This window comes from Plasmodium yoelii (genome assembly GCF_900002385.2).
Source record: "Plasmodium yoelii strain 17X genome assembly, chromosome: 10".
NCBI lineage: Eukaryota > Apicomplexa > Aconoidasida > Haemosporida > Plasmodiidae > Plasmodium > Plasmodium yoelii.
The window spans coordinates 1754737-1782411 of NC_036182.2; the positions used below are offsets into that span (position 1 = coordinate 1754737).

The 27675-nt window shown below is 21.0% G+C and overlaps 7 protein-coding genes across 7 annotated transcripts; 6 read left to right on the forward strand and 1 right to left on the reverse strand.

The window, feature by feature from the left end:
- Positions 1-2208: 2208 nt before the first annotated feature.
- On the forward strand, positions 2209-3378 carry PY17X_1043100 (PIR protein; the record flags this gene model as incomplete). Its single annotated transcript, XM_022956377.1, has 3 exons — positions 2209-2223; positions 2361-3224; positions 3313-3378. The coding sequence occupies 3 exons, from the start codon at positions 2209-2211 to the stop codon at positions 3376-3378; spliced, it is 945 nt and encodes a 314-aa protein (XP_022813423.1).
- Positions 3379-5977: 2599 nt separating this feature from the next.
- On the forward strand, positions 5978-7153 carry PY17X_1043200 (PIR protein; the record flags this gene model as incomplete). The annotated part of the gene is made up of 3 exons (XM_022956378.1): positions 5978-5992; positions 6118-6987; positions 7088-7153. 3 exons carry the CDS (start codon positions 5978-5980, stop codon positions 7151-7153), a joined length of 951 nt encoding a protein of 316 aa, XP_022813424.1.
- A 2552-nt stretch (positions 7154-9705) lies between these two features.
- On the forward strand, positions 9706-10876 carry PY17X_1043300 (PIR protein; the record flags this gene model as incomplete). Its single annotated transcript, XM_022956380.1, has 3 exons — positions 9706-9723; positions 9849-10709; positions 10811-10876. The coding sequence occupies 3 exons, from the start codon at positions 9706-9708 to the stop codon at positions 10874-10876; spliced, it is 945 nt and encodes a 314-aa protein (XP_022813425.1).
- Positions 10877-13512: 2636 nt separating this feature from the next.
- PY17X_1043400 (uncharacterized protein) lies at positions 13513-14602 on the forward strand (the record flags this gene model as incomplete). Its single annotated transcript, XM_726090.2, has 3 exons — positions 13513-13527; positions 13636-14427; positions 14516-14602. 3 exons carry the CDS (start codon positions 13513-13515, stop codon positions 14600-14602), a joined length of 894 nt encoding a protein of 297 aa, XP_731183.2.
- A 2416-nt stretch (positions 14603-17018) lies between these two features.
- PY17X_1043500 (uncharacterized protein) lies at positions 17019-18132 on the forward strand (the record flags this gene model as incomplete). Its single annotated transcript, XM_720224.1, has 3 exons — positions 17019-17033; positions 17171-17959; positions 18046-18132. 3 exons carry the CDS (start codon positions 17019-17021, stop codon positions 18130-18132), a joined length of 891 nt encoding a protein of 296 aa, XP_725317.1.
- A 1215-nt stretch (positions 18133-19347) lies between these two features.
- PY17X_1043600 (fam-a protein) lies at positions 19348-20824 on the reverse strand (the record flags this gene model as incomplete). The annotated part of the gene is made up of 6 exons (XM_720225.1): positions 19348-19443; positions 19578-19796; positions 19890-19999; positions 20146-20215; positions 20307-20529; positions 20694-20824. The coding sequence occupies 6 exons, from the start codon at positions 20822-20824 to the stop codon at positions 19348-19350; spliced, it is 849 nt and encodes a 282-aa protein (XP_725318.1).
- A 4098-nt stretch (positions 20825-24922) lies between these two features.
- Positions 24923-26032, forward strand: PY17X_1043700 (PIR protein; the record flags this gene model as incomplete). The annotated part of the gene is made up of 3 exons (XM_022956381.1): positions 24923-24937; positions 25070-25855; positions 25946-26032. 3 exons carry the CDS (start codon positions 24923-24925, stop codon positions 26030-26032), a joined length of 888 nt encoding a protein of 295 aa, XP_022813426.1.
- Positions 26033-27675: the final 1643 nt, after the last annotated feature.

Here is a 27675-nt window from a genome sequence, read left to right on the forward strand (position 1 = left end):
GGGATGCAGCCATTAGTATGAAATGGGGTGTATAACATATTTCCCATAAAGTATAATATATACAATTGTGTGTTAATATAGATATTGGTTATATATTAATTCATACTGTGTATATCATAATTGCCTATATAAAGCTTGTTAATCTGTGGTTATATTGAATCATGAATAACACAATATATTTCTTTATTTGGTGAAACGGTTTATTTAGTAAAACTTGTTATTTGTGTCACAATTATTTTAATTTACATTATATTATGGCAATTGAACTGTAATAATAGCATTATATATGAGGCTGGGTATGAACTATAAGATGATTCATTTGGAACAATTGTCTACATTATAGTATACCTTCAGGTTAATGAGTATATTTTTATTGTTAATTAAACACATTACCAATATATAATAGATAGTCACAAAATATAGATGCATGAAATATCAATCGAGAATCGACAATGTAGCATCGTCTATATATATTATTATGCTTTTAACATTTTTGTAATACATAACAAATTGAACTATATATACAATATATTTTAAGTTTTAATTGTAGTTACTATTCTCTTTTTGTATTTCCTTTACATTTGTATTAAAATTAACTAGTAATTATAGAAGATATACGCTTTAATTTATTTATCATAAGGCATCATGTTCGATTAATCACTATTTGTTTTTAAGCTTTATAGTTTTGAGGTATAAATATATTACATTTAAAATAGTTAAAAAATAAAATATAGGTATATTAATAACTTTGCATATCATAGTTTGTTCTAATAATTATAAATAATATAATAGATAAATGTGTTATTATTATATACCTATACATATAAACTGGTAAAATACTATACCAATAACTGATATTGAAGTAATGTTTTATTGTGGAAACTTCATATAATTAAATATTAATATTAATTTTATCGAAAAGACATAATAATACCTTATATATTTGTTAATGATCCAATTTGGGATATATGGTTTTATATTATAAAAAACTGGATGAATAAAGAAAGGGTTAAATATTTAATTCATGTTAAATTTCTTTTTATTATTCCATATTATATTATCATTTTTTAATGAATCATCATTTTATAATCTAAATTAGCATTTTTTTATCGTAGAATTAATAAAATATAGAATTATTAATAAATGATTTGAACGTATATACATTGATAACTATAACAATATAATATATAAGATAAAAATGAACAAAGCAGAATATTTAGCAAATATTCAACTTAATTTATATATTAAAATATCAAATATATCTTATCTCTCTCCTATTAAAGGGGAATATATCAACCTAATTCCGCATAGTTTTCTATTATATTTTTAATTTGCACCAATAGTTATTTATATGTTATATATTTAATATTTACTAAGTATGATTTTAAAAACAATATGCATCCAAAGACTTATTTAAGGTTATAAATAGCATAATAGGTATGGGTTCAGTACTAATTGTTGTTTTAACAGTGGAAAATATGCAAAATGTATTATAAAATTACCCAATAAGATATATTTCTAAATTGAAGTATATAGAAATAAAAATAAAATTATTGGACTCATTAAAATGAATTATGAATTTATCTATATTAATTACAAGCAATATAAATTTATGTAATTTGCATAGAAAATGGAGCATGTAACTTAATTTGAAAATACTATTGTTTTATGAAAAAATATAATATATATTACAAGAAAAAAGTATATAAGTATTTAATATATTAAAAAAAATGATTATTTATATACTTTAAGGATTATAGTAATAATGAATTTCTTAATTGTTTCGATTTTGCAGGATATTAGTTTTGGGGGTACCATTTATTAAAACAAAGATATGATGTTGCTTATTTTCTATATTAAAGTATATGTATAAGAAGATGTATTTTTAATTCGTTACAATGTTGCTTTAATTTTATTATATAATTATATGGAAAGGTATTAAAAATAACAATTTATGCAAAATTGTATTATATATACATATGGTAAAAAATGTATTAACTCCCTCCAAAATAAGGCAATTTATCCAACTACCATAAAAGTATATATTGTTCATATTATATTTAAATTAATATTAAAAATGATAATAACATATCTAATCACAGACAATTTTATATTATGGTTCAATTATTTTGTCATTTATTAAGCGTAAAAAATATAAAATAATATGGTGTTACATAATCTACATATTATAAACAAAATAAAATTACAATGGATTATCAGCTGGTATATAATTTTTTAATAAAAGTTTCCTTCCTTCATACTTTTCGACGTTATATTATCTATAAAATTCATTAAATTTTATTTTATATGAGTTTCATTAACATATATTTTTATTATACTTTTTTTAAATGTTATCTTAGTGTGGAAGGTTTGATAAATTGAGTAATTATTTACCCGATGAATTAAGCAAATCTACAAATAATGATATTAATAGTTTAGGGAGTATTAGGGATTATTGCTCTAATGGAGAATCCGATGGAACAGGATGTAAGACTGATCACGATAAAATAAATGGTGGATGTCGATGGTTGTTCGAGCAAAATGTTGTTACTAGGATTAATGATTTAAGTAATGAACAACTTAAAGTGTTTATTATATACATTATGATATGGTTAAATTATATGATAAACCTAAAGAAAGATGGAAAAATCAACAATCTAAATGATTTTTATACTAATTATATAAAAAATAATATGCATTATACTAAGTGTAATAAAGGTAATAAAGATTGCAATATTACATTAAATGATAAAACGGGATATAATAATTTTAAGAAAATCATAGAAGAAAACAAGTGTCTGATGAATATTGATATTAATGATATATCTAATTTTTATGCTGCATTTAAATCAGTATGTAACATGTATACTGAACTTGATGCAAGCAATCCAAATTGCAAGGATTATTTAGAAAAAGCTCAAGAATTTGTTAAAAAATATAATGAACTTAATGAAAATTCTAATAATATTGATGGAAGTTCATATCGACAAATATTGTCTACTTTATCAACTGATTACAATAATTTTAAAAATTATTGTACTGAAAATGGCGTTGATTGTAACGATATTCCATCCCTTTCACCGATAAAAACAAAAGAAAATGACTTACAAGGTTCTGAACATATTTCTGAAGTTACATCATCAAGTTCATCGATAGCAAGCAAATTAATTCCAGTTTTATCGATATTTGGTGCAATAGTATTTTTTTTAGGAATTTCTTATAAGGTAAATAATAAGGAATTGAAAAATTATTTTCATTATATATATGCAAACGCTAACAAACAACCGTACGCTTCTTAACATTTTATATTAGTATTCGTTATTTGGATCTAGGAAACGATCTCAAAAACAACATTTAAGAGAAAAGCTAAAAAAATAAAGAAGAAATGGATCATTCACATATGATTCAAAGAGTAGTGACTGTTTCAGAAGTAGTAATAATGGTTGATATATTTTAAGAAACTGTCTATTTGGAAATAAATATGTTTTGACCATAATTTTTGAATAATTTTTATATAGCTTTTATGTTGTGGAACCCGTATTCGGGCCAGGGTTAAATTTTATATTGTATTTAATTTTGAATAATTTGATAATATTTATTGGTCTATAAATGTTGATCACATATATTTACCATTTAGGCATTTTTAATCTCGAGCTGAAGTCTAAATATGCAACCAAAAAAGGGGTGCTTCCATTAATATTAAAAGGGCCACAAACATTTTTTCATAAGTTATAATACATATAATTGAGTGTTTCTGTCGATTTAATATTATTAAAACAAAATGTCTATATTGCATATGTTAATATAGATATTGACTATCTATGATTTCACATTATGTTATACCATAATCCCTATTATATAAAATTTGTTAATATGTAGTTACATCAAATTATGCATAATGCAATATGTTTTTTTATTTGATGAAACATTTTATTTAGTAAAACTTATTATTTGTATCATATTTTTTTTAATTTAAATTATATTACGCCAACTGAACTGTAATAATAGCATTATATATGAGGTTGGGTATTAATTATAAGACGATTCATTTGGAACAATTGTCTACATTATAATATACCTTCAGATTAATGAGTATATTCTTATTGTTAATTAAAAACACTACTAATATATAATAGACATTCATAAAAGATAGATGCATGAGTATCGATCGAGGTTCGATAATATAACATAATCTATAAAAGATGTTTTATGCGTCTAACATTTTTAGTAATACATAAAAAATTGAATTATATATAATATTTTTTTAAGTTTTAATTATAGTTACTATTATATTTTTACATTTTCTTTATATTTTCATTAAAATTAGTTAGTATTAATAGAAGTTGTTTTATACGCTTTAATTTGTTTATCATAAGATATAATAATGGATTAATCACTATTAATTTTTAAACTTTATAGTTTTGAGGTATAAATAAATTATATTTTAAAAGATTTAAAAAATAAAATATAAGTATATTAATAAAATTTCATATTTTGTTATAATAATTATATATAATATGATAGATAGAATATCGTTGTTATTATATCCTATACATATAATATAATAAAATACTCTACTAGTAACTAATATTGAAATATTGTTTTGTTGTGAAACCTTCATATAATTAAACATTAATATTATCGAAAAGATGCATAATAATACATTATAAATGTATAATTCTTGTGTATTTGTTAAAGATTCAATTTGGGATATGTAGTTTTATATTCTAAAAAACTGGATAAATAAAGAAAATGTTAAAGACTCAATTCATATTAAATTCTATTCTATTATTTCATATTAATGCGTATTATATTATTAGTGTTTATTGAATAATAATTTTTTAATCTAAAACAACATTACTTTATCATAGAATTAATAAAATATAGTATTTTTAGTAAATTATTTGAGCGTATATACATTGATAACTATAACAATATAATATATAAGATAAAAACGAAAAATGCAGAACATTTAACAGATATTTATCTAAATTTATATATTAAAAGAGAAAAAATATCTTATCTCTCTCCTACCAAATGACAGTATAACAATCTAATATACATAGTTTTTTTATTATACTTTAAATTTGCATCAATACTTATTTATATGTTATATATTTAATATTTACTAAGTATGATTTTAAAAACAATATACATTTAAAGACTTATTTAAGCTTATAAATACGGGTCCAGTGCTAATTGTCGTTTTAACAGAGGAAAAAATATCCAAAATATATTATAAAATTACCCAATAAGGAATACTTCTAAATTGAAGTATATTGGAATAAACATAAAGTTATTTAACGCACTAAATGTCTTTTTTAATTTATCCATATTCATTAAAAACAATATAAATTTATGTATATGCAATTAAAAAGGGGAACAATGCAACTTATTTTGTAAATGTTATAATTTTAGAAAAAACTATATTATATATTATAAGAAACAAGTATATACAAATTTATATATCTTATTAAATAACTATTTGTATACTTTTAAGAATTATAATAATAATTTTCTTAATTTTTATATTTATGCAGTATTTAAGCTTTAGGACGTTGCTTAAGTTCTATATTAAATCATATCTATAAATATATATTTTTTTTAATTCATTTAAAACTCCTTAAATTTTATAATAAATTTATGTCGAATTTTATTAGTAATATTGATTTTATGCATATATTGTGTTATATATACGTGTGGTAAAAAATGTATTAAACCAACCATAATTTAAGGAAATTTAGAAAATGACAATAAAAGTAAATATAATATTCCTTTAGTAATATTATTTTATTATTATTATTATTATTATTATTCCATATTAATTCTAAATTATTATTAAAAATAATAATATGTTTAATACGATATATGCGATATAGGGGACTCATTTACAGGATATATCTGTCAGTATATATATTTTATATAAAAATAACATGATACAGATTAGCCTACAAATAAAAAATGAAATTCCATTATAATGGCTGATCGTTTGGTATATTTATTTTTTTTTAACAATACTTAATTTTATTGCATTATTCGATATTTTATTATTTATATATCACTAATAAATTTAATTTTAATGACATTTTATTAAATTTGTTTAAAATTGCTTCATAGTGCAATCATTTTGATGCTTTAAGGAAGCTTTTTCACGATGAATTGAAAGAATCTGGAGAATATAATTTTCAAAAGGGAACATTTAATAAATATTGTCCCAATAGAAATTGTGAGGATGATACCGATATAGTTAACGCTGGGGGGTTATGGTTATTTAATGCATTTTTCGGTATTTCTGGTACTTCACATTACCATAATGCTTATAAGGATATGGTTGTATGTATTATGGTATGGTTAAGTTATAAATTAAGCCTAAAGACATTTGATAACATCACCACATTAAAAAATTTTTATTCTAATCATATAGAAAATAACGAGAAGTACACTGAACATATAATTAATGATGGGAAATTTAAAAGTTATAAGGAAATCATAGATGAACTAAATGGATATATGGATATTAATATTAGTTATATGTCTAAATTTGATGAGTTACTTAAATTACTATGTAAAATGAATACTGCTTATACGAAAGATATAAGTAGCGATTTTTCAGAACATGCTAATAATTTTGTTGATAAATATAAAGAACTCCTTAATGATGATAATAATATTGATAATAGTTCATACAGTAAAGTATTACTTGTTTTATCCAATTATTATAATAATTTTGAAAATAACAAAGCTCTTCGTAGTACATCAATGAAACTTCCTCCATTACCAACAGAAAAAACAGCCAAAAAAGTTGGTGTAATAGATCGTAAAGAGACTAAAACAAATGATTCCTCGAGTAAAAAAGATAAATTAAATATTGAAACACCAAACCCAAGTTATACCACTACATTTTCAGGCTCACCACTAATAAATAAATTAATTCCAGTTTTATCGACATTAGTTGCAATAGCAATTTTTTGGGGAATTTCTTATAAGGTAAATAATAAGGAATTAAAAAGTATAATATTAAATATTATTTTCATTATATATATGCAAATGTTAACAAAAAAATAATTTATTTACCATTTTATATTAGTATTCGTTATTTGGATTTCGGAAACGATCTCAAAAACAACATTTAAGAGAAAAGCTAAATAAATAAAGAAGAGAATGGATCATTCATTTATGATTCAAATAGTAGTGGCTATTTCAGGAATAGTAATAATGGTTGATATATTTTAAGAAACTGTCTATTTGGAAATAAATATGTTTTGACCATAATTTTTGAATAATTTTTATATAGTTTTTATGTTGTGGAACCCATATTAGGGTTAGGGGTAAGTATTATATTGTATTTAATTTCGAATAATTTGATAATATTTATTGGTCTATATATGTTGATCATATATATTTACCATTTCAGTATTTTTAATTTCGAGTTGAAGTCTAAATATGCAACCAAAAAAGGGGTGCTTCCATTAATATGAAAAGGGATACAAACATTTTTTCATAAGTTATAATACATATAATTGAGTGTTCATGCCGATTTAATATGATTAAAATAGAATGTCTATATTGCATATATTAATGCATATTATGATATATCATAATTTCCTATATAAAAGTTTTTAATATGTGATTATATTGAATTATGCATATCATAATATGTTTCTTTATTTGATGAAACATTTTATTTAGTAAACTTATTATTTGTGTCATATTTTTTTTAATTTAAATTATATTACGTCAACTGAACTGTAATAATAGCATTATATATGAGGCTGGGTATGAACTATAAGATGATTCATTTGGAACAATTGTCTACATTATGGTATACCTTCAGGGTAATGAGTATATTTTTATTGTTAATTAAACATATTACCAATATATAATAGATAATCATAAAATATAGATACATGAAATATCAATCAAGAATCGGCAATATAACATCGTCTATATATATTATTATGATTTTAACATTTTTGTAATACATAACAAATTGAACTATATATAAAATATATTTTAAGTTCTAATTGTAGTTTCTATTATCTTTTTGTATTTTACATTCGTATTAAAATTAGTAATAATAGATGTTTTATACGCTTTAATATACTTATCATAGGGTATAACAATATGTTCTTTATACAATAAATTTTTAAATTCATCGTTTTGAAGTATATATAATTTGAAAATATATTATATTTTAAATAGTTAAAAAATGAAATATAAGTATATTAATAAAATTGAATGCTATAGTTTGTTCTAACAATTATAAATAATATGGTAGATAGAATGTATTATTATTATATGCTTATATATATAATATAATAAAATACTCTACCAATAACTAATATTGAAATATTGTTTTATTGTGAAACCTTCATATAATTAAATATTAATATGAATTTTATCGAAAAGACGCATAATAATACATTATAAATGTATCATTTTTATATATTTGTTAAAGGTCCAAATTGGGATATTTGGTTTTATATTCTAAAAAACTGGATAAAAAAGAAAATGTTAAAGACGCACTTCATGTTAAATATCATTTTATTATTCCATATTAACACGTATTATATTATCATCGTTTTACCATATACTTAATAAAACATATAATTTTTAATCAATTATTTGAATGTATATACATTGATAACTATAACAATAAAATATATAAGATAAAAATTAACAATGGAAGACGTTTAACAAATATTTACCTAAATTTATATATTAAAAGAGCAAATATATCTTATCTCTCTTCTCTTAAAGGTCAATATACCAACATAATCACGCATAGTTTTATATTATACTTTAAAATTTGCATCAATAGTTATTTATATGTTAATATTTAATATCTATTAAGTGTGATTTTAAAAGCAATCTACATTCAAAGACTTATTTAAGCTTATAAATAGCTTAATAAATATGAGTCCAGTGCTAATTGTTGTTATAAACCATAAAAACATTCCCCAATGCATTCGACAATTACCTAATACGGAATATTTATAAATTGGAATATGTAGGAATAAAAATAAAGTTATCGGATTCATTAAAATGGATTATGAATTTATTTACATTCATTAAAAGCAATATTAAATTATATATATGTAATCATAAAAGGGAATAATTCAATTTATTTTGAAAATACTATATTTTTAACAAAAACTGTGATATATAGGATTAGAAACAAGTATATAAATATTTAAAATATATTAGAATATATCTATTTAATACTTTTAAAAAATATACTAATAATATATTTATTAATTTCTACATATTTACAGGTTCAGGGTATAAATCTATTTATTAAAAAATGGGAAACAATTTTGTATTTTTCTATATTGAAACATAATATAAGGGAATGTATTTTAAAATCATTGCAAAATTCCTAAATGTTTGTAATAAAATTAGAATGGAAATTATTAATAATAATGACTTTATGCACAAATTATGTTATACATATGACCAAAATGTATTAAATGTCTACAATTTAAGGCAGTTTAGCCAATTTCTATAAATTATATATAAACTTACTATGGTGTTACCATTGTAATATTACTTTACATTAATTTTAAATTAATACTAAAAATAAAATATGTTTAACAATAGATGATTGTTATATAGAGAATCCAAGTTTACTTTCCCTATTTTGATGCAGTATATATGAAATCAATATGATGTACTTAATTTATAGTTCAAAAATAAATTTTCAATATGGCAATTAGTAATGTGGTACATGCAATTCCTTGAATAAAAATGTTTGTTATTACACATTTTTTATATTTTATTATTTATATATCACTAATAAATTTAATTTTAATGACATTTTATTAAATTTGTTTAAAATTGCTTCATAGTGCAATAAGTTTGATACTTTGAGGAAACTTTTTCCCGATGAATTGGATGGATCTGGAGAATATGATTTTAAAGTTGGAATGTTCAAGAGCTACTGCCCTAAAGAACAATGCAATAACGATATTGATAAGATTAATGCTGGCTGTTTATGGTTATTTTATGATTTCTTCGGTAAACCTGGGACTTCAGTTGATAATAATACTTATAAGGATGATCTTGTATGTATTATGATATGGTTAAGTTATATATTAAACTTAAAGCCACCTGATAAAATCGTTACATTAAAAGATTTTTATTCTAGTCATATAGAAAATAACACGGAGTACACTAATCGTAATGTTAATGACAGAACATATGGTACCTATAAGAACATCATAGATGCAATAAAGGAATATATGGATATTGATATTAATAACATGTCTAAATTTTATGAATTACTTAAATTACTATGTAAGATGAATACTGCATATAAGAATGACAATATTAGCGATTTTTCAGATAACACTAATAAATTTGTTAATAAATATAAAAACCTTTTTAATGGTATTAATAATGACAGCAATTCATACGATAAAGTATTACTTGTTTTATCTAAATATTATAATAACTTTGAAAATGGCAGATCTAATAAAACACAAATGAAACGTCCTTCATTACCAACAGAAAAAACACCCCCAAAGGTTAAACTAGAAGGTTCTATTGCAACTAAAACAACTGAATCTTCGAGTGAAATACATAAATCAGATATCGAAGCAACCCCGAGTTATGACACTACATTATCAGATTCATCACTAGTAAATAAATTAGTTTTAGTTTTATCGCCATTAGTTGCAATACCAATTTTTTTAGGGATTTCTTATAAGGTAAATAAAAGGAATTAAAAAATATAATATTTAAATATTATTTTCATTAAATATATTCAAAAGTTAACAAATAAATCACACGTTTACCAATTTTATATTAGTATTCGTTATTTGGATTTCGGAAACGATCTCAAAAACAACATTTAAGAAAAAAGCTAAAAAAATAAAGAAGAGAATGGATCATTAATATATGATTCGAAGAATAGTGACTATTTCAGGGATAGTAATAATGATTAATATATTTTAAGAAACTGTTTATTTCGAAGTAATTTTTAATCATAATTTTTATATAGTGTTTATGTTGTGGAACCCATATTCGGGTTAGGGCTAAGTATTACATTGTATTTAATTTTTTATAACTTAAATACTAATTTAATATATGTATCATCCCGTATGTTTAATTTCGAAATCAGGCTTAAAAGTCCAAATATGCAACCAAAAAGGGGCATATCCATTAATATGAAAGAGGTCATATAACAGTTTTTCATAAATTATATAATTGAGTATTCATATCGATTTAATATGGCTAAAATAAAATGCCATATTACATATATTAATTCAAATTATTCTATACCATAATTATTTATTATATAAAAGTTGTTAATATGCGGTTATATGAATTATATATAACACAATATGTTTCTTTATTTTATTAAAATATTATTTATTAAAACTTATTATTTGTATCATATTTATTTTAATTTAAATTATATTATGCCAATTGAACTGTAATAATAGATATTCATAAAATATAGATGCATAGTGTATCGATCGAGATTCGAAATACAACGATGTCTATAAAGGGATTTTATGCGTCTAACATTTTTAATAATACAATAAAAATATACTATATATATATATAATACTCACTATTTTCATTTCAATACTTTGCATTTATGTTAATGTTATAATTTATATTGATAGAAATAGTTTTATATACATAAATTTATTTACCATAAAGGTATAACATTAGATTAGTCATTATTCATTTTTAAACTTTACAGTTTTTAGGCTTAAATAAATTATATTTTAAAATAATTTAAAAAAAATATAAATAAATAATAAAATTTAATGTTATAGTTTGCTATAATATTTATAAACAACTTTGTATATAAAATTAACGTTATTGTTCTAATATATATAATATTGTATCAATGACTAAGCACTAAAATATGTTAAATTTAGGAAACATATACAATTACATATTAATGCAAAGTATAATGGTATGTAATAATTAATTTAATTTGAACTAATAATATTTTTATTAGGTTATTATATATATACAAATTCACAAATATATAATTTAAATATATTGTTATTGCGAAATAATATATGCTCTAAAATGTTATACTTTAAACAATGAATCACGGACATATTATACATTGATTTAAAGTATTTTTATTAAGAGCATTAATTATTTCGTTGTACTATACAGTGATATATCAGCAACATTATAATAGTAATAACAATAAATAAACGTATTAAATACGAATAAATATATTATGTTAATTTGATGCACTACATGAGTATAAATTCATTACATTTATTATTAAAACTGTGATAAACTGAAAGGATGCAGAAGATAAAAAATAATTATTATAATTTATACTTAAGTATACATTTAATGCGATTACATTAGATTAACAGTACCAAGCAAAATAATATTAATAATTCAAGACTTCTTAAAAATATTGTTTTTCATTATAAAACTAAATATAGTTTATTATAAAATATAAAATAAAATTCTATATTTAGGAAAGTAATAATTCTAAATTATTTTTAATGTATACATTAATTTAAAGCTTTAATGTTAAAGAAATACAAGACATAATTAGCTATATAGAATAGGTAAATCTTATATGGCTACATAATCGTCTTAAAAAAACATACTTCCCTTATCTCTCCTCTCAAAGTGCAATATACAAACCTAATACACATAGTTTTCTATTATACTTAAAATTTTTCATCAATACGTATTTATGTGTTATATATTTAATATTTACTAAGTATTATTTTAAAAACAATATGCATTAAAAGTTTTATTTAAGCTTATAAATACGGTTTCAGTGCTAATTGTCGTTTTAAACCGTGGAAAAGATGTGCAAAATATATTATAAAATTACCAAATAAGGAATATTTATAAATTGAAGTATATAGGAATACAAATAAAGTTATAAGACTCATTAAAATGAATTATTAATTTATCTACATTAAATAAAAATAATATTAAAATTATGTATATGCAATTAAAAAAGGGAAGAATGCAATTTAATTCGAAAATAATATAATTTTAGAAAAAATTGTATTATATATCATAAGAAATAAGCATATAAAAATTTAATATATTTAAAAAATGATTATTTATATACTTTTAAGGATTATAATAATGATATAATTTTTTATTTTTAAAATTTATACAGTATTTAAGTTTTAGGAAGTTGTTTATTTTCTATATTAAAACATATGTATAAGAAGATATATTCTAAATTCATTAAAATATTACTTTAATTCTTATAATAATGTTCATATGAGTGTTATTAAGGATAAAACTTTATACAAAATTGTATTATATATACAATAATAACAAATGTATTAAATACCCCCCAAAATATGGCAATTTATCTAACTACCATAAAAGTATATATTGTTCCATATTAATTTTAAATTAATATTAAGAATAATAAAAATATTTTTATCTACATATAATTGCTGTATATAGGGTTAAATAATTGTATTACCTATTTTAGTATATATATAATGTGATACCCCTTAACCTAGAAATTATAAATTATATTCCATCATAATGGATGATGATCTAGTATATACACTTTTTGATATTATATTTCCTATAAACTTCATTAAGTTTTGTTTTAATAACATTTTCTTAATACATATTTTTATCAATTTTTTTTAAATGTTTTTTTAGTGTGGAAAATTTGGTTCTTTAAGGAAGTATTTACCTGATGACTTGGGGCAAACATCATCACTCGATTTTTATGATAATTCGAAATTCGCAAAATATTGCCCTGAAAAAAACTGCAATACTGATCTCGAACAAATTGCGATTGGATTTTTATGGTTACTTGAAGAATATTTTACTAAATACTTAGATAAAGGCAGTATTGAAAAAAACGCTAAACCATTTTTTCTATATATTATTTCATGGTTAAGTTACAAATTAAATAAAAAATCAAAGGGTAAATTCACTACAATAAACGATTTTTATACTAATCATATAAATCATAGTGATAAATATAAACAATTTAGAGATGATTCCAGTAAATTTACAAGTTTTAATGAATTCATAGATGGACAAAAATATTTGTTTGATATTAATATTGAAGATCTGTCTAAATTTTATGATGTATTCAAATTAATATGTGATATGTATGGTAATGTTGAAACGAATAAACATGAAAACCTGCCAAATAATGCGAATGATTTTATTAACAAATATACCGAGCTTAACAATAACTGTAATATTAAAGGTGCCGCACGTAGTAAAATATTTTCTGCTTTATCAACTAATTATGATAATTTTAAAAATTATTGTACTAGCAAAGGTATTGGATGTAAAGATTTTTCATCCCTTCCAGAAATAACAGAATTTTCTGCACTAACATCTGGATATACATCAAGTTCGTCGATAGGAAACAAATTATTTACAGTTTTATCGATATTTGGTGCAATAGCATTTTTTTTAGGAATTTCTTACAAGGTAAATAATAAGTAATTAAAAAAATTATTTTCATTATATATATGCAAACGTTAACAAAAAAATAATTCGTTTATCATTTTTATATTAGTATTCGTTATTTGGATTTCGGAAACGAGCTCAAAAGCAATATTTAAGAGAAAAAATAAAAAAAATAAAGAAGAAAATTAATCATTAATATATGATTCGAATAGTAGTAATTGTTCAAGGAATAGTAATAATGATTGATATATTTTAAGAAACCGTCCATTGTGAAATAATTTTTTCATAGTTTTTATATAGTTTTTATGTTGTGGGTCAGGATTGAGGTTGTGTTTATAGAACCCATATTCTGGTTAGAGCTAAGTATTATATCTTTATTTAATTTTGTATAATTTGAACACTAATTTAATATATGTATAATTCCGTATGTTTAATCACGAGCTCAAATTTAAAAGTCCATATATGCAACCAAAAAGGGAGCATTGTAATTATTTTGAAAGGGGTTGCATAATATATTTTATAATTTATAATATATACAATTAAGTGTTCATGCCAATTTGATATGATTAAAATAAATATATTACAATTATTAATATAAATATTTTCTATATAATAATTGCCTATTATATAAGCCTTGATAACCCAGAGCTATATTGAATTATGCATATCATAATATACAATACATTTCTTTATTTGGTGAAATATTTTATTTAGTAAAACTTATTTGTACCATATTGATTTTAATTTAAATCATGCTATCCAACTGAACTGTAATAATAGATATTCATAAAATATATATGCATAGAATACCGATCGAGAATCGACAATACAGCGTTGTCTACAAAGGGTATTTTATGCATCTAACATTTTTAATAATACAATAAAAATATGCATATTAATAAAAAATTAAATTATAGATATATGTATACTATCCTTTTAATTTTCGATTATATATAGTTTCATTTTATGCTAAAGTTTCAAATTCAAATAATAGAGATACTTATATATACATTAGTTTATTTACTATAAAGATATAACATTAGATTAATTAATATTAATTTTTAAGCTTTGTAGTTTTATGGTAAAATAAATTATATTTTAAAATAGTTAAAAGATAAAATATAAGTATATTAATAAAATTTAATGTTATAGTTTGTTATAATAATTATAAATAATATGATAGATAAAACTAGCGTTATTATTGTATACATATAAACTAATAAAATACTCTACCAATAATTAATATTGTTTTACTGAGAAAACTTCATATAATTAAATATTAATTTTATAGAAAAGGCACATAATAATATATTATAAATGTATGAATGTTATATATTTGTTAAAGATCCAATTTGGGATATGTGGTTTTATATTCTAAAAAACTGGATAAATAAAGAAAGGGTTAAATACTCAATTCATGTTAATTTTCATTTTATTATTTCATATTAACACATTATATTACTATTGTTTAATGAATAACCTTTAATCCAAATAGCATTTTTTTTATCATAGAATTAATAAAATATAGAACTTTTAATAAATTATTTGAATGTATATACATTGATAATTATAACAATAGAATATATAAGATAAAAATGAACAATACAGAACATGTGCAAATATTTATCTAAATTTATATATTAAAAGAGAAAATATATCTTATCTCTCTCCTACCAAAGGGTAATATAACAATCTAATACACATAGTTTTCTATTATACTTTAAAATTTCCATCAATACTTATTTATGTATTAATATTTAATATTTACTAAGTATTATTTTAAAAACTATTTACATTCAAAAACTTATTTAAGCTTATAAATAGCATAATAAGTGTGAGTTCAGTGCTAGTTGTTATTTTAACAGAGGAAAAAGTATGTAAAACATATTATAAAATTACCCAATAAGGTATATTTCTAAAGAAGTATATAGTAATAAAAATAAAGTTATTTAACGCACTAAATTTATTTTTAAATTTATCTATGTTCATTAAAAGCAATATAAATTATGTGATTTGCATAGATAGTGAAGCATGGAACTTAATTTGAAAATACTATAGTTTTAGAAAAAACTATAATATATATTATAAGAAACAAGTATATAAAAATTTAATATATTTAAAAAAACGACTTTTTATATACTTTTAAGGATTATAGTAATAATATAATTTTTTATTTTTTAGATATATACAGTATTTAAGTTTTAGAAGGGTAATCATTAAAAAATAAGATATAAATATATTGTTTTATATATTCAAACATACTTTAAATTCATTATAAAATATATTAATTTTTATAATAAAGTTATACCATATATTTGTAAGAATATAATTTTTTGTATAAAATGCATCATATCTATATTTAATCAAAATTTTATTAAGAAACCTTCTATTTAAGGTAATTTAGCTAATTTCCATAAAATAAGTATATTATTATTTTAGAAATACTACTATATTATTATATACTAATTTAATTATTGAAAAACTTATAATGTATTTAACTACAGACAGTTGTTATATATAGGGTTAAAGTGTTTCGTCACATATTTGGTACATCGTATATAAAACAGCATAATTCTGCTCAATTTACAAATCTAAAATAAAATTTTATCACAATGAATAAAGAAGTGGTATATAAATTTTTTAATAATAATAATTTTCCTTATATTTTTTGATTTTATATTACCTATAAATTTCATTAAATTTGATTTTATAAAAGTTTCATTAATATATATTTTTATTATACTTTTTTAAATGTGTTTCTTAGTGTAAAAAGTTCGAGAATATAAGGACAAATTTTACATATCAATCGAGTAATAAAAGCTATCAAATTAAAAATGAGAATGATTTCAAAAAGTATTGTACTAGTAATAATTGTTCGACTGAGTTCGATAAAATTAGCGCTGGATGTTTATATTTGTTTGATGCATTCTTTGAGAGTTCTTCTTCGTTTAAGAATCTTGCAAACAGTAACATCAATGTTGTTGATTACATTATGCTATGGTTAAGTTATATACTAAGCCTAAAGAATAATGAATTTAAAAACAGTCTAAAATCTTTTTATAGTACAGTTATAAATAGTGATGAAAAGTATAAAAAATCTATAAACTATGTTGAAGGTAATAGTAATTATAGGGATCTTATAGTTAAAAAACACAATTTGACGAATGACGATATGGATAATAATATTATATCTAAATTATATGATGCATTTAAATTATTATGTGAAATGTATACTGCATTTGATGAAAGCACGTTAAATTGCACAAACTGTTCGGAAAAAGCTAGTCAATTTGTTAATAAATATGAAGAACTTAATAGAGATTCTAACAATACTTATGGTAGTTCACATAATAAAATATTATCTACTTTATCAACCGATTATAATAAATTAAAAGATAAATGTAGCAATACTTCATCATTTCCATCGATAGACCCAGTAAAATTTTCTGAAAAAAGTTCTCAAGTTACATCAAGTTCGTCGATAGCAAACAAACTATTACTAGTTTTATCTATATTTGGTGCAATAGGAATTTTCGTTGGAATTTCTTATAAGGTAAATAATAAGGAATTAAAAAAAAAATATTGTATATATGTGGAAACGTTAACAAAAAAATAATGCGTTTATATTTTTTATGTTAGTATTCGTTATTTGGATTTCGGAAACGAGTTCAAAAACAATATTTAAGAGAAAAAATAAAAAATATAAAGAAGAGAATGGTTCATTAATATATGATTCGAAGAGAGTGACTATTTCAGGAATAGTAATAATGATTTATATATTTTAAGAAATTGTCTATTTTGAAATAAGTAATTTTTGCATAATTTTTATATAGTTTTTATGTTGTGGAACCCATATCTGGGTTAGGGTTAAGCATTATATTGTATTAATTTTTTATAATTGATAATATTTATTAGTTTAAGAAATTGTTTTAAATATTTATAGAAAATAATTATTAGAAATATGTATAGGATAAGTTGTAGTTTTTAAGATTTACATTAAGTCTAAATATGTAAGAAAAAATAAGTATGAATATTACTATGAAAAGGAACAATAAAAAAATATATTTTGATAAATTATAAGAATTGTATTTTGTGTTAATATAACATAATGGAAAATGTGTTGAACTATGCACTTTTTATATTTTATTGTTAAATTTGGGGTAAATATATTTAAGAACTCTTATTAATGGTATCTTAATTTCCTATTATATAAGAAGTGATAATCGGAGTTTAAGGTTCGATTGAGGTATAGGTAGCACAATATACACACATCTGGTTTATTTGATTGGTAACTGTATTTATTAAAACTTATTATTTGATGTGAGAGTTGTTTGAATTTAATATATGACTCCTATCTGAAATTGCAACATACGTTATATATGAAGGTATAAAATTATAATAAACTGTATTTTAATAGATTGTTTACATTATAATTTAAAATAGACGGGGAGTTCATTTTTAATATCAATTAAATAAATTGCATATTATTGTAATAAACAATCAAAAAATATAAATATATATTTATATATAAAGTATTTTTTATTTGAGGATGGTGATCGATATATTTTATGATATTTGTATATTGATATACAATTAATTACTAACAAGTTTTAAGTTTTATGATAATAATAAAAGTACGAAACATAATTTTTTAACGTAAAAAAAGTGATAGAATTAATATAAAGGGCAATCATACAGCAAAAGTAATTGAATTACATCATTAATTATTTGATTTAGTCGCGAAATTAAACATATTAATATATTTTAATTCAAAAGGAACAAAAAATTACATACTAAATAATAATTTTTAAACGATAAAAATGTTGTGCTGGTAATTTAAATAGGCATTATGCATAATCATAAATTAATTTTATTAATATATGTATCCCAATATTAAAGTGTTGATAGAGCTATACTTGTGGCATATTGTTGTTTACTAGATCAAATACGTTGTTCTAAGCTTAGGATATTCATATATACAAAATATATATCTCTTTTATCGTATGCATACTCGATAGAATTTCCACTATCATAAACCTACGAAAAAAATGGATAAATATATAAAATATGTCAATATTTTGTGTGTGAATATCATAAAATATGAGTTATAAAGTGCATTTTAGATAAATGTTAAAATAAGAAAAAAATTATATTTTTATGAGATTGCTTACAGCGTTGATATAAGTAATTTGAACGCCGTTGTTGCATTTTTTAACTACAAAACCGGCTATGTTAGTATCCAATTTGGTTAATGCTTCCTCAGGATCAATGTCAGTTTCGATTGGTTGTGTATTTTTTAATATTTCTTTCATATTAGGTTCATCACCAATTATACCGAGATAATTTAGAGCTCTTGAAGGACAAAGAATTACAGTTGTGTCATTTGAATGCTACAAAATGAATGGATAAAAAAATATATGTATTGTGTAAATTAATGTATAATATGTATAATAATATGAATAATGGAAAACAAATTTGCTTACTTTAACTTTTGCGGCTAAAATATATTTTTTTATGAGGGGTGTATAATTAGAATCTGTGATAAGTTTTTCAAACATGATTATATTTTTGGAGTATACACGAGCAAGATTTCCTAAAAAAATGATTATTTTGGAGATATAAATAAAATATTATGAATATAACAAAATATGAATGAAAATAATAGACAAAGATTAGTAAAATTGAAAGATACGTAAATAGTGATAATGACCTTAAATTTATTGATTATTTTTTATGTACCCTTAATAAACTTGTAATTGTATTTTTGGATATCATTGAAATCCCAGAGTTCCTTTATTATATCAGAGTACTAATGAAAAATAAAAATATGGATATATATAATAATGGTTATTTAGTTTGAAGTCATTTGTATATGTTAAATATTGTTTGGTATTTGATACCTTATAGGCAAATGGGATCGTAAACTGAAATCTTCCAATATCCATATTTCCAATTTTCTTAAAATATATAATGTTGTTTCCATTTCCTTTAAAAAAGCTCGAATAACTGTCTGTACCAGTCTCAGAAAGTTTTAGTAAAAGTGTTGAAGCATTTTTTGCATGATCCATTGCTTCCGAAATTTCATAAATGTCATAACATACAAAGCCTCTGTATTTATCAAATCTTGAATTCGAAATATTATTGGTGCGAGATTATTTTTAATGGGTAAAAAAAAGAAAGAAATGAATTTATAAATGGAATTTAGAATATTTAATGATTATGAAGGGATGGGTTTGAGGAATATGGATATTTATATTATATGTATATATTTTTCGATATTTTCATACACTGTTTCATGGAGGTCGGAGTCGGCCTTATTAGCAAAATTTGCAGCACGTTCAGATGCAAATGCTACATTTTGCATATATCCTACGAGACTTAAAAATGCCAAAGAAATCTTAATATATCCTTTATTCATTTTTGTATTTGATAAGTAAAATATGAGTTCAAAAAATGTAAAAAAGGTTATATAAGGAGATTTGAAATAGAAGGAAAAGAATATCCAAGGAATTTATAAAAAATTAATACTTATTCAAAAAAAAAAAAAATATATATAATTATTTAAACGAGAAACTATTTAAACAAAATCGTTGCAAGGGGGGAAAAATAACGTACAACTCAAATTATAGAGCACTCAACATGTTATGATTTTAATTTTTCTAATATTATAGTATTTAAAAAAGTAGATTTAATTAATTATAATAATATTTTATATGTTATGCGTTATTGGAATACAAATTTTTGTTTTTTATAGTTATCTAAAATTAAAACATAGTTTTATAAAATATCTATATATATAAGATTTGTAAGCATTTATATGGATCTGAAAAAAAATGTATAGAGGGATACGCGTATTACCTAATGAACATCGATAATTTAAAATATAAAAAGAGAAACAGAATCAAAAATAAATAGTTGTTTTGTTATTTTTCTCCTTTATTTGAGTATGGATGTTTTTTATATTTTTATGTATTAAAGAGTTTAATTTATGGTGAAAATATATTATTTACATACGGTTGCAACTATTATAACTATAATAATAATAATAATATTCCAATTAATCATAACAATAGGATGATAAATTTTACATTATGGTGAATTATTTTTTCTGTAATTTTATTTTTACTTTAATTGAAAATTTAATAGAATTTTTCTAGTATTATTCGTTAAACGGTCAAAATTATATATTGCCGGTGATAGCAATGATATACATTATTTCTTGCAAATGGATACAAATTATAATAAAATATTTGTTTATGTATCAAAATAAAAATATATATAAATATAAAAAAAAACAAAATATAAAAAAATATATAAAATTAAATAAAAATTTAATATTTTTTTTTCGTGAAGCTGGGATGTTGAAATATATCAGATTTAATGATGAGGTTTAATGCTGCAGGTTTATGAGTCTGAATTTAAAAGAGTATATAAATTTTAAATAAGTCGGATATATTCCGTTCATTATTATAAATATATTGGTGTAATATCTATAAAGAAAATTATAATTAAATTAAATTTTCTGTATATTTTGATTAAAAAAGGAGGGAATTAATCAAATATATTTGGTATATGATGGAATTTTATATTTAAATCATTTGTTGGAGTGTTTGCTCTGTGATTGAGATATGTAAAAATAGAGGTGATATAGTGTTTAAATGTTTGAGGTGTGATAATATATGTTTGTGAAATGAGAAAAATAAAAAGTCAATAGAGTAACTAAATTATGATTTGGGTATGATGACAAATCGGTAATTCCGTGGAATATAATGTTTTTATACAATTTGTACATTTTTTTTTATTGGTTGTATTTAATGTTATAGTGTGGTGATTTATTCGGGGGATGTTTGGGGGATATACATATGTTATATGATTTGAATAGAAACAATATATTTAATGTTAAATATTCATAGATATATTATATAAATAAAGTGATTACATATCTATGTAGATGATACATTATTTGAATTTGATAAACGACTTCAAAGACGATATTTAAGAGAAAAACTAAAAAAATACAGAAGAAAATGAATCATTATATATGATTCGAAGAGTAGTGGTTATTTCAGGAATAGTAATAATGATTGATATTTGTTAAGAAAGTGTCTATTTTTGACCATAAATTCGGAAGATCATTTTTGGGTTTATAAGAATATTTAAATAATATAATTAATAAAATATAATGTTACATATCTATAGTATGTATTTTTGTACTCTTTTTGCATAATTTTATATAGTTTTTATGTTGTGGAACCAATATTAGAGTTAGGGTTAAATATTACATCGTATTAATTTTTTATAATTTGACCACTAATTAAATATATGCACCACCCCTGTATGTTTAACCACGAGATCAAGTTTAAAAGTCCATATATGCAACCAAAAAGGGAGCATTGTAATTATTTTGAAAGGAGGTGCATAATATATTTTATAATATACATAATGGAGTGCTCATATCAATTTAATACGATTAACAAAAAAATGTCTATATTGCATATATTAATGCATATTATGATATATCATAATTATTTATTATATAAGACTTGTTAACCCAGAGCTATATTGAATTATGCATATCATAAAATGTTTCATCTGATGAAAATATTATTTAGTAAAACTTATAATTTGTATCATATTTATTTTGATTCAAATCGTATTTTTATAACCGAACAGTATAATAATTTTATATATGAGGGTATAACGTACAATTGCATTTACCTTGAATATTCCTATACATTATAACATACCTTCATGTTAATGGTTATATTTTTAATGTTAATAAAGCACACTACTAATATATAATAGATAATCATAAAATATAGATTCATAAATGCCGATTGAGAATCGACAATATAACATAGTCTATAAAATATTGCTATGCTTCTAACATATTTTGAAGTTTTAATTATAGTTTCTATTCTCTTTTTGTATTAATAGAAGTTGATTTATACGCTTTAATATATTTATCATAAGGTATAACAATAGGTTCGTTATACAATAAATTTTTAAATCCATAGTTTTGAAGTATATATAATTTGGAAATATATTATGTTTAAAATAGCTAAAAAATGAAATATAAGTATATTAATAAAGTTTCATATCATATTTTGTTCTATTAATTATAAGTGATATGATAGATAAAACTAGAGTTATTATTATATGCCTATACAGATAAAATAGTAAATTATTTTACCAATAATTAATATTGAAATGTTGAAATATTGTATAAACTTTCATATAATTAAATATTAATTTTATCGAAAAGACATAATAATACATTATAAAAGTATAATTTTTATATATTTGTTAAAGATCCAATTTGGGATATGTGGTTTTATATTATAAAAAATTGAACCATTGGAGAATGGGTTAAAGACTCAATTCATGTTAAATTCGATTTTATGATTCCATATCAACGCATATTATATTATCATTATTTTACAATAGAATTAATAAAATATATAATTTTTAACAAATTATTTGAATGTGTATATATTGATAGCTATAACAATAAAATATATATGATAAAAATGAACAATGAGAACATTTAATGAATATTTATATAAATTTATATATTAAAAGAGAAAATATATCTTATCTCTCTCCTCTTAAAGGGGAACATAACGACCTATTCACAAATAGTTTTCTATTATACTTTAAAATTTCCATCAATACTTATTTATGTGTTATATATTTACTAAGTATTATTTTAAAAGCAATCTACATATAAAAACTTATTTAAGCTTATAAATAGTGTCTCAGTGTAAATTGCTTTAAAGAACGGAAATTATGCATAAAATAAAATATAAATTTCCCAATATGGTATACATATAGATTGAAGTATATACGAATAAAAAAAGGTTATTTAATGCATTAATTTTTTTTTAATTTCTCTATATTAAATAAAAACAATATCAATTTATATAATTTGCATATAAAATGGAACAATGCAACTTATTTTGTAAATGCTATAATTTTAGAAAAGACTGTATTATATATTATAAGAAACAAGTATATAAGTATTAAGTCTATCTTATTAAATAATTATTTATATACTTTAAGGATTATAATAATAATAACTTTTAAAATTTTTTATATGTGTGAAGTATTTAAGTTTCAGGGCGTTGTTTATGTTCTATATTAAAGCATGTGTGTAATTATATATTTTTTAAATTCATTATAAAAGTATATTCATTTTTATAATAAAGTTACACCATGTATTAGCAAGAATACAATTTTTTGTATAAAATACACATCTATATTTAATAAAATATGTATTAAACACCCCTCTAAGATAATTTAGCTAATTATCATAAAGAGAAATGTAACGTTTCTTTAGTAATCATATTATTTTATTATTCTATATTAATTTAATTATTAAAAAAATTATAATATATTTAACTACAGACAGTTGTTATTTATAGGGTCAAAGTATCTGCGTCACATATTGGGAGCTGTGTATTTCAAATAGCATGATTTTACTAAATTTACAAATAAAAAATAAAATTCCATCATGATGAATGACAACATGGTATAGACTTTTTTAATAATAATAATTTACTTTACATTTTTTGATATTGTATTATATATATCATTAAACTTTATTTTAATACCTTTTTCAATAATACGCATTTCTAATAATTATTTTTAAATATTTTTTTAGTGTAGTAAATTCCTTTTAGTAAGGAACTTGCTTCCCGATGAATTCGAAAATAATGGAGACTATCAAATTAATGATAAAAATTTTTTCAGTGAATATTATGATAATAATAATGGACGTAATGATGAGCTCGAAAAAATTAATGGTGGATGTTTATATTTGTTTAAAAATATGTTTGGGGATTCTTATTCGTTTAAAGAATATACAAATAATAATATCAAGGTGGTTGAATACATCATAATATGGTTAAGTTATATGTTAAGCCTAAAATCAAATGGAAAAATAAACAATCTAAAAGATTTTTATAATCAATATATAAAGAATGCTGAGAAGTATACAAATCATATATCTGGTGTTGAAAGTCATTATCGTAGTTATAAGGATCTTATAGATAAAAATAATTACCTTTTAAATATGGATATGAGCATTATATCTAAATTTTATGAATCATTTATATTATTATGTGAGATGAATACTAAACTTTATGCAAACGTTTCAAATTGCGAGGAATATTTAGGAAAAGCTCAAAAATTTGTTAAAAAATATGATGAACTTAATGAAAAATATTATGATTTTAATGACAAATATAGTATTATTAAAGGCAATTCATATAATCAACTATTGTCTACATTATCAAATGATTATAATAATTTAAAAAATAGATGTAAATATTATAAATATATCAATTACCCGTCTCTCCCAACATATTCACGAAGATCAATAATAAGGAACGCACTAATTCCATTTATTTTGGTTGTAACAGCAATTTGTTTGAGAATTGCTTATAAGGTAAATGATAAGGAGTTTAAAAAATATATACATCACTGAATCATTTGTGAATATAAATAAATTATAAAATTTTTTTAATTTTTATATTAGTATTCGTTATTTGGATTTCGGGAAAAATTCCAAAAACAACATTTAAAAAGAAAAATAAAAAAAATAATAAAGAAAATGAATTATTAATATGTAATTCGAAGAGTAGTGATTATTCCATGAATAGTAATAATGGTTTATATATGTTAAGAAATTGTTTATTTTGAAATAATTAATTTTTGATCATAATTTTTGCATAATTTCTATATAGTTTTTATGTTGTGGGTCAGGATTGAGGTTGTGGAACCCACATTCGGGTTAGGGCTAAGTATTATATTATATTTAATTTTTTGTAATTTGAACACTAATTAAACATATGTACCAACGCGTATTGTTAATTTCGAGATCAAGCTTAAAAGTCCAAATATGCAACCAAAAAGGGCCATAAGCTAATACGAAAGGGACAACATACCATATTTCCCATAACGTATAATATATACAATTGTATATTCATACCGATTTAATGTGATTAAAATAAAATGTCTATATTGCATATATTAATTCATATTACGATATATCATAATGATTTATTATATAAGGTTTGTTAATCCATAGTTATATTGAATTATGCATATCATAATATGTCTCTTTATTTGATGAAGATTTTATTTAGTAAAACTTATTATTTGTATGATATTTATTTTGATTCAAATCGTATTTTTATAACCGAACAGTATAATAATTTTATATATCATAGTATAATTATAATTCGATTCATTTTGAATATTCATCTACATTACAATATATATTTATATTAATATGTGTGTTTTTAAGATTAATTAAACATATCAACAATATATAATAGATAGTCATAAAATATAGATTCATAAAATATCGATCGAGATTCGACAATATAACATTATCTATAAAAGGCATATTATGCATCTAACATTTTTAATAATAAAATAAAAATATGGATATTAATAAAAAATTACAACATAAATATATGTATACTATTCTTTAAAATAACAATTATATATAGCATCATTTTATGCTAAAGTATTAAATTCAAATTACAGGAATAGTTCTCTATGCATTAACTTATTTCCCACAAAGGTATAATATTAGATTAATCACTATTAATTTTTAAGCTTTATAGTTTTGAGGTATAAATAAATTATATTTTTAAATAGTTAAAAAATATAATATAAGTATATAATAAAATTTAGTGTTATAGTTTGTTATGATAATTATAAATAGTATGATAGATAAAATGCGTTATTATTATATGACTATATATATAATCTAGTAAAATACCAATAATTAATATTGAAATATGTTAGATTTGTGAAACATATACAATTATATATTAATGCAAAGTATATAGAAAAAGTATGTAATAATTAATTTAATTTGAACTAATAATATTTTTATCAGGTTATTATATATATACAAATTCACAAATATATAATTAAATATATTGCTATTACAAAGAAATATGTTCTAAAATACTTGATTTAAAAACTATGAAACGAGGAAATATTATACATTGATTTAAAGTATTTTTATTAAGCGCACTAATTATTCCGTTGTAATATACAGTGATATAGCAGTAACAATAGATAAAATATTAAGTACGAACAAATCACTAAATTCATTTGATTCGAATACGTTGATATATATTAATTAGATATATTATTAAAGGTATGGTCATATTAAAATTGTATGTATACATGATAAAATGAAATATTATAACATTTATTTAAGTATGCATTAATGCGATAGTATTAGAG